Raw genomic sequence first — 14,988 nt, 5'->3', positions numbered from 1 at the left:
GGTTCCAACCTCATTAAGAAATTGATTAATTTCGCTTATATACTAAAATAAATACATCGTTTAAACTTACTTACTTTTTTATTCGTTCCAAATATTTTATGTGTGGAGGTGTTATAATTAGGCATGTGCATGAATGAGTTACACACACCTGGCACATCACACATGCATTAAGGCTAAATAACTATAACTAAACTTTATGTGTCCGTCCTCTCTCATAGATCTTATCTGAATCTAAAAACATATCCAAAATAGTATAATGAAAAAGTTGCCAAACAAATTTGAATGCGATGGCCGCAGAAATCAGACAGATGGCTGTTAGAAGCTTATCCACGTTAGAAGCTGTTTGGTCGTTCTCATTACCTCACACTAGTCGTTAGGTTTCTCGGTCCTTTTAGCCTCCTTCGGTTCATCGAATCTTCTCAGAGTCTTCATTTCTAAAGTTAAGTTTAGTTTCATTGTTGGCCAAAAACAAACTATCATTTATTATTAATTAGTGTTACCACTACTACCGTTAATTTCTTGCACTTTTTAATAATCCAAAAGCCGGACAAAATCTTCCATTAACCTTATCGTCATTATAGAATAAATGATTACGATTAGGATTAGTCATTTTCCATGGACATAAAATATAATAATGTGAACATGAATTACAGTATGATGCAATTAACCACGTGCGTAAATCCAAAACACTCACACAAGTTGCATTTTTAACGACATATAGTGCCAAGAAAAAAAAATTAAATTCCATTTTAAGATAAGAAGAAATTATATAAGGAAAAAAAAAAAAGAGAGAGAGGATAATTAGGTAATCTTCATCTTCACCTTCCTCGTAGTCTCCTTCACACTCCAAAGTCTAAACTTTGATAAAATCATATATAATCTGAAGCTTCTCTCTATTTCTTCTTTCAGAATCACAACAATCAACTCTTTCTTCTTCTTTATTCTCATGGCTTTGGTTCGTGAACGTCGTCAGCTCAATCTCCGTCTTCCTCTGCCTCCTATCTCCGACCGCCGCTTCTCCGTCTCCTCCTCCTCCTCCGTCGCTGCTACCTCCTCAGTCTGTAACAACAACAACATCTCAGCCGGCGATCTCGAGAAACTGAACGTTCTCGGATGCGGAAACGGAGGGATCGTTTACAGAGTCCGTCACAAGAACACGTCTGAGATCTACGCTTTGAAAACAGTCAACGGCGACATGGATCCCGTTTTCACGAGGCAGTTGATGCGGGAGATGGAGATCCTCCGCCGCACGGATTCACCATACGTCGTTAAATGCCACGGGATCTTCGAGAAACCTGTCGTCGGCGAAGTGTCGATCCTGATGGAGTACATGGACGGAGGAACGCTGGAATCACTCCGCGGCGCCGTGACGGAGCGGAAACTCGCCGGATTCGCTAAACAGATCTTGAAAGGACTGAGCTATCTACACGCTCTCAAGATCGTTCACCGTGATATCAAACCGGCGAATCTGCTTCTCAATTCGAGAGACGAAGTTAAAATCGCAGATTTCGGAGTGAGCAAGATCTTAGTCAGATCGTTAGATTCGTGCAACTCGTACGTTGGGACTTGCGCTTACATGAGCCCGGAGAGATTCGATTCGGAATCTTCCGGTGGAAGCTCCGATATATACGCCGGAGATATATGGAGTTTCGGATTGATGATGCTTGAGCTTCTCGTAGGGCACTTCCCGTTGCTTCCGCAGGGGCAGAGACCTGACTGGGCGACGCTGATGTGCGCGGTGTGTTTCGGAGAACCGCCGAGAGCGCCGGAGGGAAGCTCGGAAGAGTTTAAGAGCTTTGTAGAGTGTTGTCTACGTAAAGATTCGAGTAAGAGATGGACGGCGTCGCAGCTTCTTGCTCATCCTTTCCTCCGGGAAGATCTTTGATTCGATTCTTTAAAAAAGAATCTGTAATCTTAAAAAAATTCGAATGTTCATTAGATTTAATTTTTGTAGAGTTTAGTGGAGATCTGTCTATATATATTATGATGGTAATTTTTTTTGTACATGTATATGATATATACAACTCCACCATTCCAGATTCTAGCTAAGGGAATTAATCCTTCTTGTAACTTGTAAGTAACATCATTCAGTAATCCAAATATATATGAATTTCTTCAGTATCGATGCATTAAGTCGAATCATTGATCTACATAATAAGTTTTGGCAAATCTCTTTACTCCAAGATAAACATATACTACTATAGATAGACCCCAAGAGAAATCATATAAAACCAAAAAAGTAATAGTCACTCTTGACAAGTGTTATCATATTTTATTTGATGATATATTAGTATATTAATCGTGTAGTATTATTGTAGAATCAAGAATGTTGTGTCATGCATGGCGGCAAAATCACATAATAATCATCAGTCCTTTAGTTTATTATGTGTATAACTATATATATAGTTTACGTTTAATTTCTCCTTATATTACTAAACGTATTGACAAAATCAAATCCATTACAAGTCAATATTTAATGTTCATAAGTAGTTTTGTTTTGTATATAGTCAGTTTTTAAATAAGAAGTGATTTTGAATATTCTCTCTCTGCTCACAGGAAATATTAAGTCAATGGAAATGCTCTAGGAAAATATTACAATGGTCAGTCAACACATATAGGTGAAGAGATAACCAAGACAATTGACGAGAATCTCTAAATGAATGTTGCAACGGTAAACTTACCCAAACTATGTTAGTCTTAATTATAAGTTATCTTTGTATCAACGATTTAGTTATTTTCGTTTTTGTTTTGGGTGGACTGATAAAAAGCACGTTCCTAAAAAACAAAATAAAACAAGAAAAGGTAAGAGGGAGGGCGGCCGAAGTTGCTACTTTAATTAAATTAAATTAATATGATATGGATGGATGGATGGGTCTGTTCTGTCTGGTCTCGTCTGGTCCACTTGCTTGAGCAACAAGCTCTCCATGTTCGGAGAAAATTCGAAATATTTTGTTTGTTTTTAGCTAATTGGGCAAGTGGAAGAGTTGATATCTTGATTATGATGATTATGATAACAACACAACACCTTTATTATTACTATTATTCTTATTTCCTCCTACTACAACTTCTCTATATAAATCACTATCACTCTTCAGAAATAAAAAGTAATGGATTTGTTATGTAACTGCTGACGTAGTGGCTTACGTTACCATTGATGAATCATGCAAGAGAGAAAAGCCTTTTTAGGTGTCACTCTCTTGAGTTGAATCGTGTGTGTGTGTCTGTGTGTGACAAAGGAAATTAACAAGGAGGTCACGCCTTGACTTGTTGTTGTTGTTGTGACTTCTTGATGATAAATTTTGTTATATATGTCCTATTTTCCAATTTTGTTTTCTTTTAAAATACTTAATTGGGTTTCATTTCTATGTACTTAGTCCATTCATATTATTTTCTATTTCTTTCGGTATATCAATATTTACAATCATTTTTATGCATAAATTAGCCGTTGCTTTTTCTTACCAACCGCTCTAATTTTGTAATAATTAGTATCTAGAAAAATATCTTAATATTTAACAAAGTAATAATAATATTTAAGAAAAAACCAACTATCATAATTTCTCCAATAATTTTAGTCGGACAGTAGTAGTTCATCAGGCTATGTTTTGTTCATCACGTATACATGTTTTGGAGATTGAGATTATAAATAGAAAAAACAACGCAAATCATGCTAAAAGATATAGACCACACCAGGATAGAACTCGTGGATTTGGTAGACTCTTGTAATGGTTCTAGACCAACCACCTGAAATATGACAAATCAAAATAAAAAATCTAAAACGTTTAGCACCCAAACACATATTCCAAACAAATACATTCATCAGTGAACTCTCTTAATACATGTAATCAATCAAACTAGTGGGTTTAGTTTTCACAGAAACTAACAATTTATTTCATATTTATAGATATTTTATCTTTAACTCAACTATTATTATAATAAGCCCTTTACGACGTGACTGACGACTAAACTACATTCTCTCCCGTTATTTCCTCTAGTAATCCAGAGTTTCCCAAAACTCTACCCACTTTCCATCTTGCAGCTGATATCGCACCTAGTAAGCAAGACAATATGTCTGTCAAAGTGTTCGTAGTCCCTTGCATTACAATCTAGGTATGTCGAAATGAATACACTTTGAAAATTGTATTAAATCATTTCTAAATGTAAAATTGGTTTGATAAAGTTGGAAAAGAAAATCTCTAATAAATTTGGTAGACAATAATAATTTAAAATATATTATATTTTAATGTTTTCAAGAATTTGTACGAAATTTTTTCCAAATAATAATTTAAAAATAAATATCTTTGAGACTGACGATTCAAAACATGTAATTGTGTTTTTTGCATATTAACGACATCTACCTTAGAGAACTTGCAACCTAAGGCGGCTCACATTATGGTATGATATTATCATCATGCTTTTCAAGTTTTTGATTGCAAGTTAATAGATTTAGATCCTTGCATGAATATCAAATATCTATTATCCAGCCTTGAATTGTTGTTGTTGTGATTTCTTGATCATAGATTTGTTGTATAAGTCCAAATTTTCCAAACTGGTTTTCTTTTAAAATACTATTATTTCTTTAATCCATTTGTATTATTTTCTTTCACTTATTTCAGTATAAAAATATTATTTTATACATAAGTGGGCATACATAATTTCTTTTATTGTGAGAAGCATATCATACGCTATATACCTGATGGTATTATTACGAAAACATACTATAAATGAAAATCATCAAACATGTAAGATCCTGAAACGATCCAACTTAAAATTAATACTTAAAAACAAAAACAAAAATGAATTGTCAACCAACTTCCAAACCAAACATAAGAAAATTTCTTGAAGTGATGATGGTCACAAAAATCAGCACAAAAGTCAAGGCCCACAAGTCAAGGCCCAGACAAAAACATCAGGCTTGATGGTATTACCAAAACATACTAGAAATGAAACTCTTCAAACATGTAAGATCGTGAAACGATGCATCTTAAAACTATTACTTTAAAAAATAAAAATATTAATAAATTGTGAACAAAAACCAAACATAGAAAATTTCTTGAAGATGATTGATGATGGTCAAAAACATAAGACACTAAAAGTTAAGGCCCACGAGGCCCAAACAACAACAGCGAAGCCCAGCTCAAAACTGAATAAAAGGGTTTTTTTTTTTGGTTTTCTGTTTGTGTGTTGTCTATCTCCTCATCTTGCTATCGAAAACTTAGCAGTCTTTTCTCTACACAAATTTTCCATGAACTGGAGGCTCAAGACATGCTCGCTCAAGACATGCTCGACTTCTTCTACCGATGTTATTTTCTTCTTCTTCTTATTATTATTATCTTCTTGCGGCTTTCTTCTTCTAACTTACTATCTATTAACTTTGTTGTTATTTCGGATGTTTAGGTTAAATCACTTCATGATGTGAATAAGGTCACGAATCCTTTAGCTTTATATTAGTTTTGTTTTTTTTTTTTGCCACTTGAACTCGATCGAGAGAACTAAAATAGCTAGTTTTTTTTGTTTGTGTGTGCGTTTTTCCTAATTGAGCAGGAAATAAAAAAATTGAGGAAATCTTGCGAAAAGTTGACTGAAACTTTTGAGAAACTACAAGAGATTATTCTAAACGGGCGCAATCTACCGGTAGTTTCATTCAAGGTATATGTTTGTTTTACTAGATGGTTTTTATATATATGTTTTAAAGAAATTTGAAACTTTTCTTTGTGTATTGAATCCAAAGAAATATTGTTTTGTGGTCGAAAGGAGAAAGAAGCCCCCGAAATAAAGGTGCAACCGACCCTTCTCGTTAAAGGATTTGATGAATCCCTTCCTAGGGATGAAATCAAGACCGCATTGTGGAAACATTTCAGTACGTGTGGAAAGGTCACAGATGTTCATGTTCCCATAAACTTTAAAACCGGTGCTCCCTTGAGGTTTGTTTTTGTTTGCATCCACCAACAAACAAAGAAGAATATATGTTTTAATTTTGAGTTTTGATATCTTTTCGTTTTACAGATATGCTTGCATTCTTCTGGAAGATCATACAAAGGGGTTTGCACTCAGAGGAAGTCTTTTGAGGGGGCGAGAGCTCCAAGTTTACATGATCAATAATTCAGATCAATTTGGTTGGTTTCGTAACCTTACTATTTACCGTCCATATAAGCCATCGTTCGCTGTAAGAGACGATTTGATATGTGACATTAGAAGAAAAATCAGGTAAACAAATATAGCAAAATTAAAATTTTATTTCTTTTTATTTGATAGCAAATATTGACATTAGAAGAAAAGTATGATATGTGTTATTAAACGGAAAGACGAATGATTGGTGAGTCCTTGTATCCGTGTTTGTGAAATTTACATTGCTCTGCAACTACATATATGTATTGTTTTGGTATGTATCTAATGTAGAGTCCTTTCGAACCAATCACACAAAGCATTATTATGATATCTGTGATGATTATGGTGTGGGTTGGTTCATGATCATATGGTTTTAGATTGATCTCTGTTTATTTTTGTAATGACAGGTTGAGGGAGGCTCAGAAAAAACTGCGAAAGGCTGGAAAGTTGAGTTCGAAGCAACTTCGAATCAGTCCTCTTTAGAAGAAAACTCAGGTAAACAAATATAGAGCAAAATTAAAATTTCATTTCTTGATCACAAACAAAGTGTATTTGCGCCATATATATATATATATATATATATTGTTAATTCGGGGATGATTTTGGTAATGTAGGCAGAGGAAGCGGATCGTTGGCACTCGCTTTAGCAAGGTTGGTCGTTTTACTGCTTTGACCGTCCTTGTTAAAGGCTTGTAATTGCCGTTTTACCGTTGCTGCTAAACATTCAGTTTAGCTCTTCATCAAAATATTTAATATCATGATGTGTTATGTTTTTAGAAGAAAACTGGTTGTACATCAGTTTTGGTTTTAAATTATTAAGTGATATATTTATACTCTCTTTTCTCTAAATTACAATGGATAGATATAGTAGAATGTTGTATCATAGCGAATCTAAGATCTTATATATATATATATATATATATATATATATATATATATATATATATCATTTTTTAACCATTAAGGATTCTCAATCCGGTATATCAAATCTGAAATCTTACACGTCAATGGTGAGATTTGAGAGTGACTTATGCAAGGAAGAAGAAATAATGACTAAAGGAAGGGTGTTGGTTAGCATATACGGTAGTGTACTTTATTAAGATAAATGATAATGATTAGTATTAGCCATTTTCCCTGGCATAAAATAACGTGAACACATGTGCTAGGAATAATTATGTTAGGTCGCATCATCCTCTCTTCAGTAATCATAATTGTTCCTACAATATTTCTTCAGGTTCATATTCTTTTCTCCAAAATACAACATAGATTAGTCCCCAAGTCGCCAACAAAATCATATATAGCGACGAAATGTTAAACCAAAAATACAGGTACAAAAATGTAGATATATAAGATATTAAAATCCAAGGTTACAAAATTATTGTTTTTATATGACAATACATATTAGCAACATCAAGAAGCATAGCAAGAGAGTCCAGATTTGGGAGGTCTCTTCTTCTCTCTATCTTCTTTCTTACTTCTGGGTTGAAAAAAATCAGCCCAGAAGTTGCTGAATCGACCAAGAACTATACTTTTTGTTTTCCCTCACGTTTCTCTCAAGTCATATAAATAACTCAGAAAAATGCCAGAGAAACTAAATTTTTCAATGTTCTGAATCTTAGAAATTCTTGATTCCGCGCCGAATTGAGAAATGCTGCACACTCTTATGATTCTTGATTCGACGTTGTGACAGTACTTTTGGTTTGAACGAGCTAAACCCGCTGGTTCAGCCAATCTAAAATCTCCCCAGCTATGATTTCTCGCTCGGGTTCAAAGAGAAGATCGTGCAACAACCCATCGTAGAGCTTGATCGATTTGTCTGACGACGAAGCTTCCTCGTAGAGTTTCTTTGTGGCGTTGGGATCGGTCACTGTATCGTCTGTTCCGTGCATCACAAGAAAAGGAACTTTCACTTTGTTCAGGTTCTGTTGCAAGTGAGCAGTGATTCTAAGGATCTCGTAGCCGGTTTTAACTCGGATGGATCCGGTGAAGACTAATGGGTCAGAATACTTGGCAACGAGAGCTGCTGGGTCACGAGAAACTGGCATTCCTTTCTTGTTTGCTGCACTTATTTGGTACCTGGGCAGGAGGAACGCCATGATTGGGGCAAGAACCTGTTGAGAAAAAAATACAAGAGAGAGAACCGATTAGATTGTTAAGAATTGTCTGAAAAAGCATAAATTATGACTATGTCTTTTACGGATGAACTTACTGTGAAGATTGGATGGGATGGTTGGACTCCAACAGCTGGTGAAGTCAATGCAATGCCTGAAACTCGAGATTCAATCTTTGGATCCAGCATAGCCTGCACTTATAAATTGTTCTTAACATTGTTTAGGATTTTGTATTTTCGGTTGATTGATACAATAATAATTTAGTGGATTATAAAGATGTTTCGTTACCTTGAGGATGATCGCTCCTCCTGTTGAGTGTCCAATGCAGAAACAGGGGAGCCCTGGATTCTCTGTTAATACCTTATCCAGAAATGATTTCTGAAAAGATGATGGTGGGGGAAGTTTGTTCAGCAACAAGAAATCGATACAGAAGCCAGAATTATATATATAGATAGAAAAAGAGCTATACCAAATCTGTGACAGCGTAATCAAGGGAAGGAACGTAAGCATGAAGTCCATCGCTTCCACCATGACCTGTTCAATTGATACCAAAAATGGAGCATCACAGTCAACTTTAAAGACTTGGATGTTTATTATTCAGGGAAATGTCAGAAACAGCCTATATAGGAAGATTTCAAAGATGTTCACAGTGTCTGCAAACATTACAAATCACAGTTCCTAAGTTGCGAATAAAGCTAAAGATGGGTTCATGTGTCACCTTTCCACACGAATTAGGCACCACCCCAACAAAAATCACAATTCCCTGCGACATCCAAACACAGAGAGGTATGGTTGAAGAGTTTTGTATCTAGCCTACGAAAGTATGAAACAGCTGCATCGTAATCACACACTCGTGTTTTTGCATTTATTAAGGTACGAAGGTCCATTTCTATGCATCAAGAACATGTTTCAACTATCCCACCAAATGTTCAAGACCAAGACTACTACCATGTCAAAAACTTTACTGTAACATAACCTACGATATCATCAATGTTTAGGTTTGTACTTCGTTATACATGCAAGGAAAAGAGTTCTTATTTAACCTAGCTGACAAATGAGAGACGAGGACAAAACGTCAACGCTTACAGTCTAGCGAAGCATGCTAACAAAAGGTGAAAGAGAATTTGGCTTACCAATCCAGTCAATTCCATAGACCTTGAACCCATTAGCATTTAGCTGCTTTGCAAAGTCATTATACCTACCACTGTCAAAATTTTGAATATAAACTAATGTCAAGCTTCTTAGTGCCAAGAAAAATCAAAGCAAATGGTGCATAACTTGAGAAATAAGTTCAAACCTGTGCTCGTTTAGTCCATGTAGCAGAACAACAAGTCCCCTGCAAGAAGCCAAGAACATATAGATAGATAGATAAGAAACCAGACCAATAACAAAAAATGATTGAAAGTTATATAAGAACAACAGTCAGATAAGCTTACAAAACAATATAAAAAGAAATGAAAGTGATAGTGTGCAAGAAACATTAGACCAGATAGCCTCTATTGACAAAGTCTCTAGAATCTAAATTACTAAATCTATTCTTAATAGTTAAAAGATTAGCATCACTATTGATGGTTAGCTCAACAAAAATATATGACGCTATGGTTAAGCAAACGCATCGAATATAGATAGGTGCAAGGAAACATAATAATATCTAGGAGGGGATCCACCACTTCAATATTAAACAACTCAAGTTGAAAAAACAAAACAGGACCACACGACAAAAGAAACAATTTGATAAGAAACGTACATGAAATCTAAAACACAACAAATATCTTCTTTGCGCACTGAGCAGAGACGACTAACTAAGGTCCCTGAACGACCACCACCAAATATCAGAGTTTTGAGTTCTTTCGTTATCGTAATTAGTTTTCTAAATAACAAACAAACACTAATTGCTTGTACTAATTAGCATCTAAACAGATTTCGTAAATGATATGAATTGACACATGAAAATATAAAAGAAATGGAAAGAGTGTTAACGAGAATGACCTGTGATTTGGGGAAAGAGGTGACCATGACTGAGTGAACAACGTATCACCTCTCTTGGTCGTGAAAAGTGAATAATCTCTGACGGAGCTTCCATCGCCGCCTTCATCCTCCAAAACTCGCCTAATCGCCAGCTCCCGTCTAACCGCAACCTCCTCATCCACCACCGCCGCTGGAACAGAAGGAGGCGAAACGCTTACACCGGATTCGCCGCCGCCGCTGCTCCTCTTCCTCACGACGATCTGAGGCGGAGACCAGACCTTCCTCTCCTGCTTATCGTCTCTGATGACGACCGTGGAACCGGTCCTCCGCCGCCAAACGACGACGCGAAAAGGAAGGAGAAGGAAGAGAATAAGAGATTGGATGATGGTAACGAGACGCTTGAGCTCTCGCATCGAGAAGAGTACCCTAACGCGACCGCTTGCTCCTGAGGTAAGAATCAAAGTTGAAGAATCTGATCCCATCGACATTGTTTCCACCGCCATTGACGGTGACGATGATCGCCGGAAAGTTTTGACGCTGATTGGATTGTTTCGAGTTGGAATCCGATTCGCGTAATCTGTGGATGAAACTGTTAGGCCTAATCTGGGGGTTGAATTCGAATTTTCACCTCTAGCGATTAAGATTGTTCCTTTGCTTGAACAGATCATAAACCAAGCAAATGTATCAGAAAAATATGAAAAATAAAAAATCGTTTGTTTCTTCTCCAAAATTAGCGAAATGAGAAAACTTGGAATGGGGGAGAAGCCAAATTTAGGGGGTTCCTCTGTTTTATATATAAACAAGGTACCAAAAAATAAACAGAGCTTTATAATAGCTGATGAAGAGGAGGAAGAAAGAAGAAGGGAAGATGATGAATGATAGTTAAACAAGGATTTGAGAGAATAATCTTTTTAAAGGAAAATGAACAATTTTAAAGATTGAAAAAAATACCAAATTTTAAATGTAAATATTACTTTAAAATTTTTTTTTTTTGGTAATATTTGTTTTAGGAACTTGGTAGAGTTGTCTTCGTAGCTTTGGGATGAGATATATCGGAAGAGACGAGTAGATTCTTCCAGAATTAACACGTGTAAGGTCACTGATTATTTTTATTATTAAATTTGCCAATATTTTTTTTACCCTAAAAGACCGTCCTATCATATGATCCTATCTATAAAAAGTATTTTCTAACAATTATGAATTTTCTCAAATCTCAATTTCAAACATTTTATTGCAAGTTAAGAAAATAAATCATGGCATACCATAAAAGAAAACTTTCAACAGTAATTAAAACACAAGTAATTTATAAACATCACATGTGTTTAAAAAAGTATACTTAAAAAATGTCTAATAAACATATTAACGCCACAAGTCTTGGAGAATATTGGATCAGAGAAAAGAGTATTGGATATGATCCAACTATATGTTAGTTATCTTTTAACCATTGGCTCCTACGTCACGTCATGCTTTGGACGATTTCTTGATATATCAAATTCAATTTGAATTTTACTCATCTTTCTGAGGAAAAAACCCGACAAGTTTCGTCTTCAACAAGGGCCACAAATAAAATCACACACATGCTTTAAAATAAGAACCACAAAAACAAAACTGTCCTAATCACTACTCCAGGATTTTGCTAAACCCAAATACCCATGTTCACTCTACTATAAACTGCGAGAGTTATTTTAAGGTATAAATTAATGGGGTTTACATCAAGTCGGCTGCCTAGGGAGAAAAAAGATCTAAACAAAGCCTTAATTATTTATTATTTGTCGCAACTCGCGACTATTAAAGTATTAACAGCTTAACGCAGTTATATATTTAACTAATGAATTGTTTGCAATATTAAAAAGATAATAATAATGGGAATAGTCTGGAATTTTGACAAAACGCCACGTGGAGAGACGCGGCGGGTCATCGTTGAGAAAGAAACAAGAGCCGTTGCTTTCGAGGGGTTACACAGACCAGACACGTGTTAAGCGTTCAAAGGACTATATATCTTTTACCTTGTGTCAGGACCAGACATGTGTCACAAAGAACTCCTCACGTCGCTTATCCGCTCGTTGCCACTAACTAGGGAGTATATTTTCTTTAAAAAAAAAAAATCTGTTATACATGTTTCCTAAACGCTCACAATTTTTTAAGGTGGACCACTCTCTCATCTATTCTATTCGAGTAGCGTCTAATTTCGTTTCAACCACAAGCGAGTATGATACAGCGTGATAATCATTATTTACCGACATAACTCGTGAGGACACTGAGATTGAGAATCTTGAGAAAAGCATACTGTTACTTCATTTACAAGGTAGCCTGTATGTCCTCGTGATCCGAATCTGGAAAACAAAACAATCCTTTTTTAACCCCTCTTTGTGTTTGTGCAACAACCATATAGAAATCATGTATATTGTGCCAAAACAAAAAATGCAGACTTCGGTGTAAAGAGAAGTACCTGTGCAAATGCGTAAATTGCTCGTAAGATTCTAGCATAGTCTGTCTCGAGCATCTGAATAACCAAGTCAGCTAGTAGTGTCCCCCACATCCTGCAGATTCCACAATTATTTTTTTCCGAATAAAAAAACAAGTTAAAGAAGAAAATTACGCGTATCCATGTGCTTATGTAATTTGAATGCTATTGTTCTCGAGAAATATGGCAGTGTATATTACATAGGGCCGAGTAAATGCATTGCTGTTTTTAAGCCTATGTATCTGGATGCAGCTCCTGCAAATCCCTGTGATCAATTAAAGGGTAATGTAATCACACTATATATCAAAACATAGTTCATGGAGTGAAGATAACTCAACATGCTATAAGGAAGGGAAAGAAAAAAAGATACATGGAAATACGCTTACATGCTTTGCTGCAAGCAGACCTGCTCGAGATTCCAGGTTAATGGCTGCTAACTGTCCACCCTGTAGAAAGAGGTTGATGTATCAGCATATTGTTATATCATTGACATGTAACGCTTTATTGTCAACTGAGTGGTGATGTGATGCAAAGATTCTTTTGCAGTATGATGAAATAAATACAACTGCAAGCAAACCTTTTTTAGCATCTCTTTCCTCATCTGGTAGTTGGCAGCTTCAAGGAATACTTTTCCAGATAGTTTCCTAGCCAACTATATAGGGCCAGAACACACAGTTATTGTATCTCCTCAGGGAAGAAGACAAAGAAGTTAAAACTTTTAACGCACAAATCGATTTCATACCAACTGATAAACTTTGGCAAATGTGATCATGCCACCACCCTGCAAGAAAATACCTGTAAGCCTGAGAACAAACATGCCATTCTCAAGATGAAAGACCTTAACAACAAGAATACCTTCAGAATCATAGATTGGACCTCTGTAGCACCCACTTGTAGTGCAGCAAGTAGTTCAACTTTCCATTTACTGAGTCCAAGTTCTAAGCTTCCCTTTGCCTCTGTGACTTCAGAATTTTCCCACAAGCCTGGAAAGACACCTGATGCTTCACTACATGGATAAGTTAGAAGTTGCAGCGAAAAAAGGTTCAAAAACCCCACTCAATTGAAAAAGCTTACAGCAAAACTAATGAGTAACTCCGAATACCTAGAGAAATTGTCGACAAGATAAAGAAAAATCTCTGCTTCTAGGTCTTCGGTTGGTAATTGGCTGGAGCAGGGAATATTCAAATTATTTCTCACTGCAAGTAAAACGTTTCTGTATGAAGGCCTCCAACCCCTATAAAAATGAAAGACTAAAGCATTATAAAAATTCTTTGGTTCAGACTCTCCCAGGAACAAATATAGCAAGAGATGATGCAACAGTTTCACCTAGATTAATACTGAAGTTGGCAACAGAGTCAATGGAACAGGTTGCTCCCGAAAAATCCAGTTCAGTATCTACTTCATTGAAAACTTAATACCCTAGCTCTCGCATCCTAGTGGAGCCCAAAATAAGAAGCTATCGATTGACTAAGGACAGAAGAAGCAAAGCCTACCTCAGTGTAGAGCGAGCATCTGCAGCAAGAAACAAGAATCTGGATTCAAGAGCTTCGATAAAACCATCTCGCACCTCAATATCTTGGCCAATCATTAGGCGGTCACCTCCTCCTTTGTTTGGGATTGATTTCAGCAAAGGGCTGAAGTAGCTGATCATCAATAAAAAAAAGCAACCCCAAAAACACAACTCAGAGCACAAAAACCACCATTTATAATTTGAAGGGTTTAATCAAGACTCTGAATCTCTATATCACAAAAATATTACCTGGGACCAAAAAGAATTTTCTCAAGCTCATACAACTCTGAATCGGTGGCGAGCTCGAAAACTAAACGGAGCTCTGGATCAAAAGTAGCTGGCAAATCCAACATTCACACTAACAGGGTTAACAAAAACGCTATTGCAATGTACGGAGGAATATGAGCGAAACAAAGAGCTTCCTCTCGGACCTTCCGATGGCGTTTCTGAAGCCGTCGCAGAAGCTAAAGCAAATCCTAGCTGTTTCCTCCGCAAGCCGGTTCTAGAAATCTTCACCAATCACAATCACAATCAACGAAAAAAGATAGCTCGGAAGATGAAACCTAAATTGACACACCCACTGAGAGAGGAAGAGAGTACTTGAATAGAGAGCTTGGTCAGACTCAGATGACGAGAGGATGGGGAATGAAGCGGAGGAGCTATGCCGGCGACGGAGACAGTGGTCATCATCTGAATCACTCACTGACTGAACTACGACAAGAGAGACTGACTGACTATTCACATTTTCCTTTTCCATTTTTATTTCCTTTTTTTTGTTTTTTTTTTTAATTATTTTCTTAGAGTTTGATTTGCTTGCGAAGTTATTAATC

At 36.1% G+C, this 14,988-nt stretch overlaps 4 protein-coding genes across 4 annotated transcripts; 2 read left to right on the top strand and 2 right to left on the bottom strand.

Moving 5' to 3' along the window:
• Window positions 1-697: 697 nt before the first annotated feature.
• LOC17894150 (mitogen-activated protein kinase kinase 9) lies at window positions 698-2,121 on the top strand. The gene has a single exon (XM_006302517.2). It carries the CDS (start codon window positions 947-949, stop codon window positions 1,883-1,885), a length of 939 nt encoding a protein of 312 aa, XP_006302579.1. The 5' UTR covers window positions 698-946; the 3' UTR covers window positions 1,886-2,121.
• A 3,100-nt stretch (window positions 2,122-5,221) lies between these two features.
• LOC17894334 lies at window positions 5,222-6,908 on the top strand. The gene is made up of 7 exons (XM_023788127.1): window positions 5,222-5,299; window positions 5,395-5,421; window positions 5,542-5,646; window positions 5,752-5,921; window positions 6,004-6,204; window positions 6,513-6,600; window positions 6,720-6,908. Exons 1-6 carry the CDS (start codon window positions 5,243-5,245, stop codon window positions 6,586-6,588), a joined length of 636 nt encoding a protein of 211 aa, XP_023643895.1. The 5' UTR covers window positions 5,222-5,242; the 3' UTR covers window positions 6,589-6,600; window positions 6,720-6,908.
• Window positions 6,909-7,428: 520 nt separating this feature from the next.
• LOC17894492 (monoacylglycerol lipase) lies at window positions 7,429-11,105 on the bottom strand. Its single transcript, XM_006302156.2, has 7 exons — window positions 10,206-11,105; window positions 9,514-9,552; window positions 9,350-9,420; window positions 8,686-8,750; window positions 8,505-8,594; window positions 8,315-8,407; window positions 7,429-8,216 (listed from the first exon to the last, which is right to left on the bottom strand). Exons 1-7 carry the CDS (start codon window positions 10,850-10,852, stop codon window positions 7,815-7,817), a joined length of 1,407 nt encoding a protein of 468 aa, XP_006302218.1. The 5' UTR covers window positions 10,853-11,105; the 3' UTR covers window positions 7,429-7,814.
• Window positions 11,106-12,017: 912 nt separating this feature from the next.
• LOC17896064 lies at window positions 12,018-14,926 on the bottom strand. Its single transcript, XM_006302402.2, has 12 exons — window positions 14,759-14,926; window positions 14,590-14,668; window positions 14,408-14,495; window positions 14,142-14,291; window positions 13,751-13,882; window positions 13,504-13,654; window positions 13,391-13,429; window positions 13,226-13,300; window positions 13,035-13,094; window positions 12,849-12,913; window positions 12,634-12,724; window positions 12,018-12,517 (listed from the first exon to the last, which is right to left on the bottom strand). The coding sequence occupies exons 1-12, from the start codon at window positions 14,846-14,848 to the stop codon at window positions 12,479-12,481; spliced, it is 1,059 nt and encodes a 352-aa protein (XP_006302464.1). The 5' UTR covers window positions 14,849-14,926; the 3' UTR covers window positions 12,018-12,478.
• Window positions 14,927-14,988: the final 62 nt, after the last annotated feature.

This window comes from Capsella rubella, unplaced genomic scaffold (assembly GCF_000375325.1).
Source record: "Capsella rubella cultivar Monte Gargano unplaced genomic scaffold, Caprub1_0 scaffold_2, whole genome shotgun sequence".
In the NCBI taxonomy this organism is placed as follows: Eukaryota; Viridiplantae; Streptophyta; class Magnoliopsida; order Brassicales; family Brassicaceae; genus Capsella; species Capsella rubella.
This window is presented reverse-complemented; position numbering and strand designations above follow the sequence as displayed.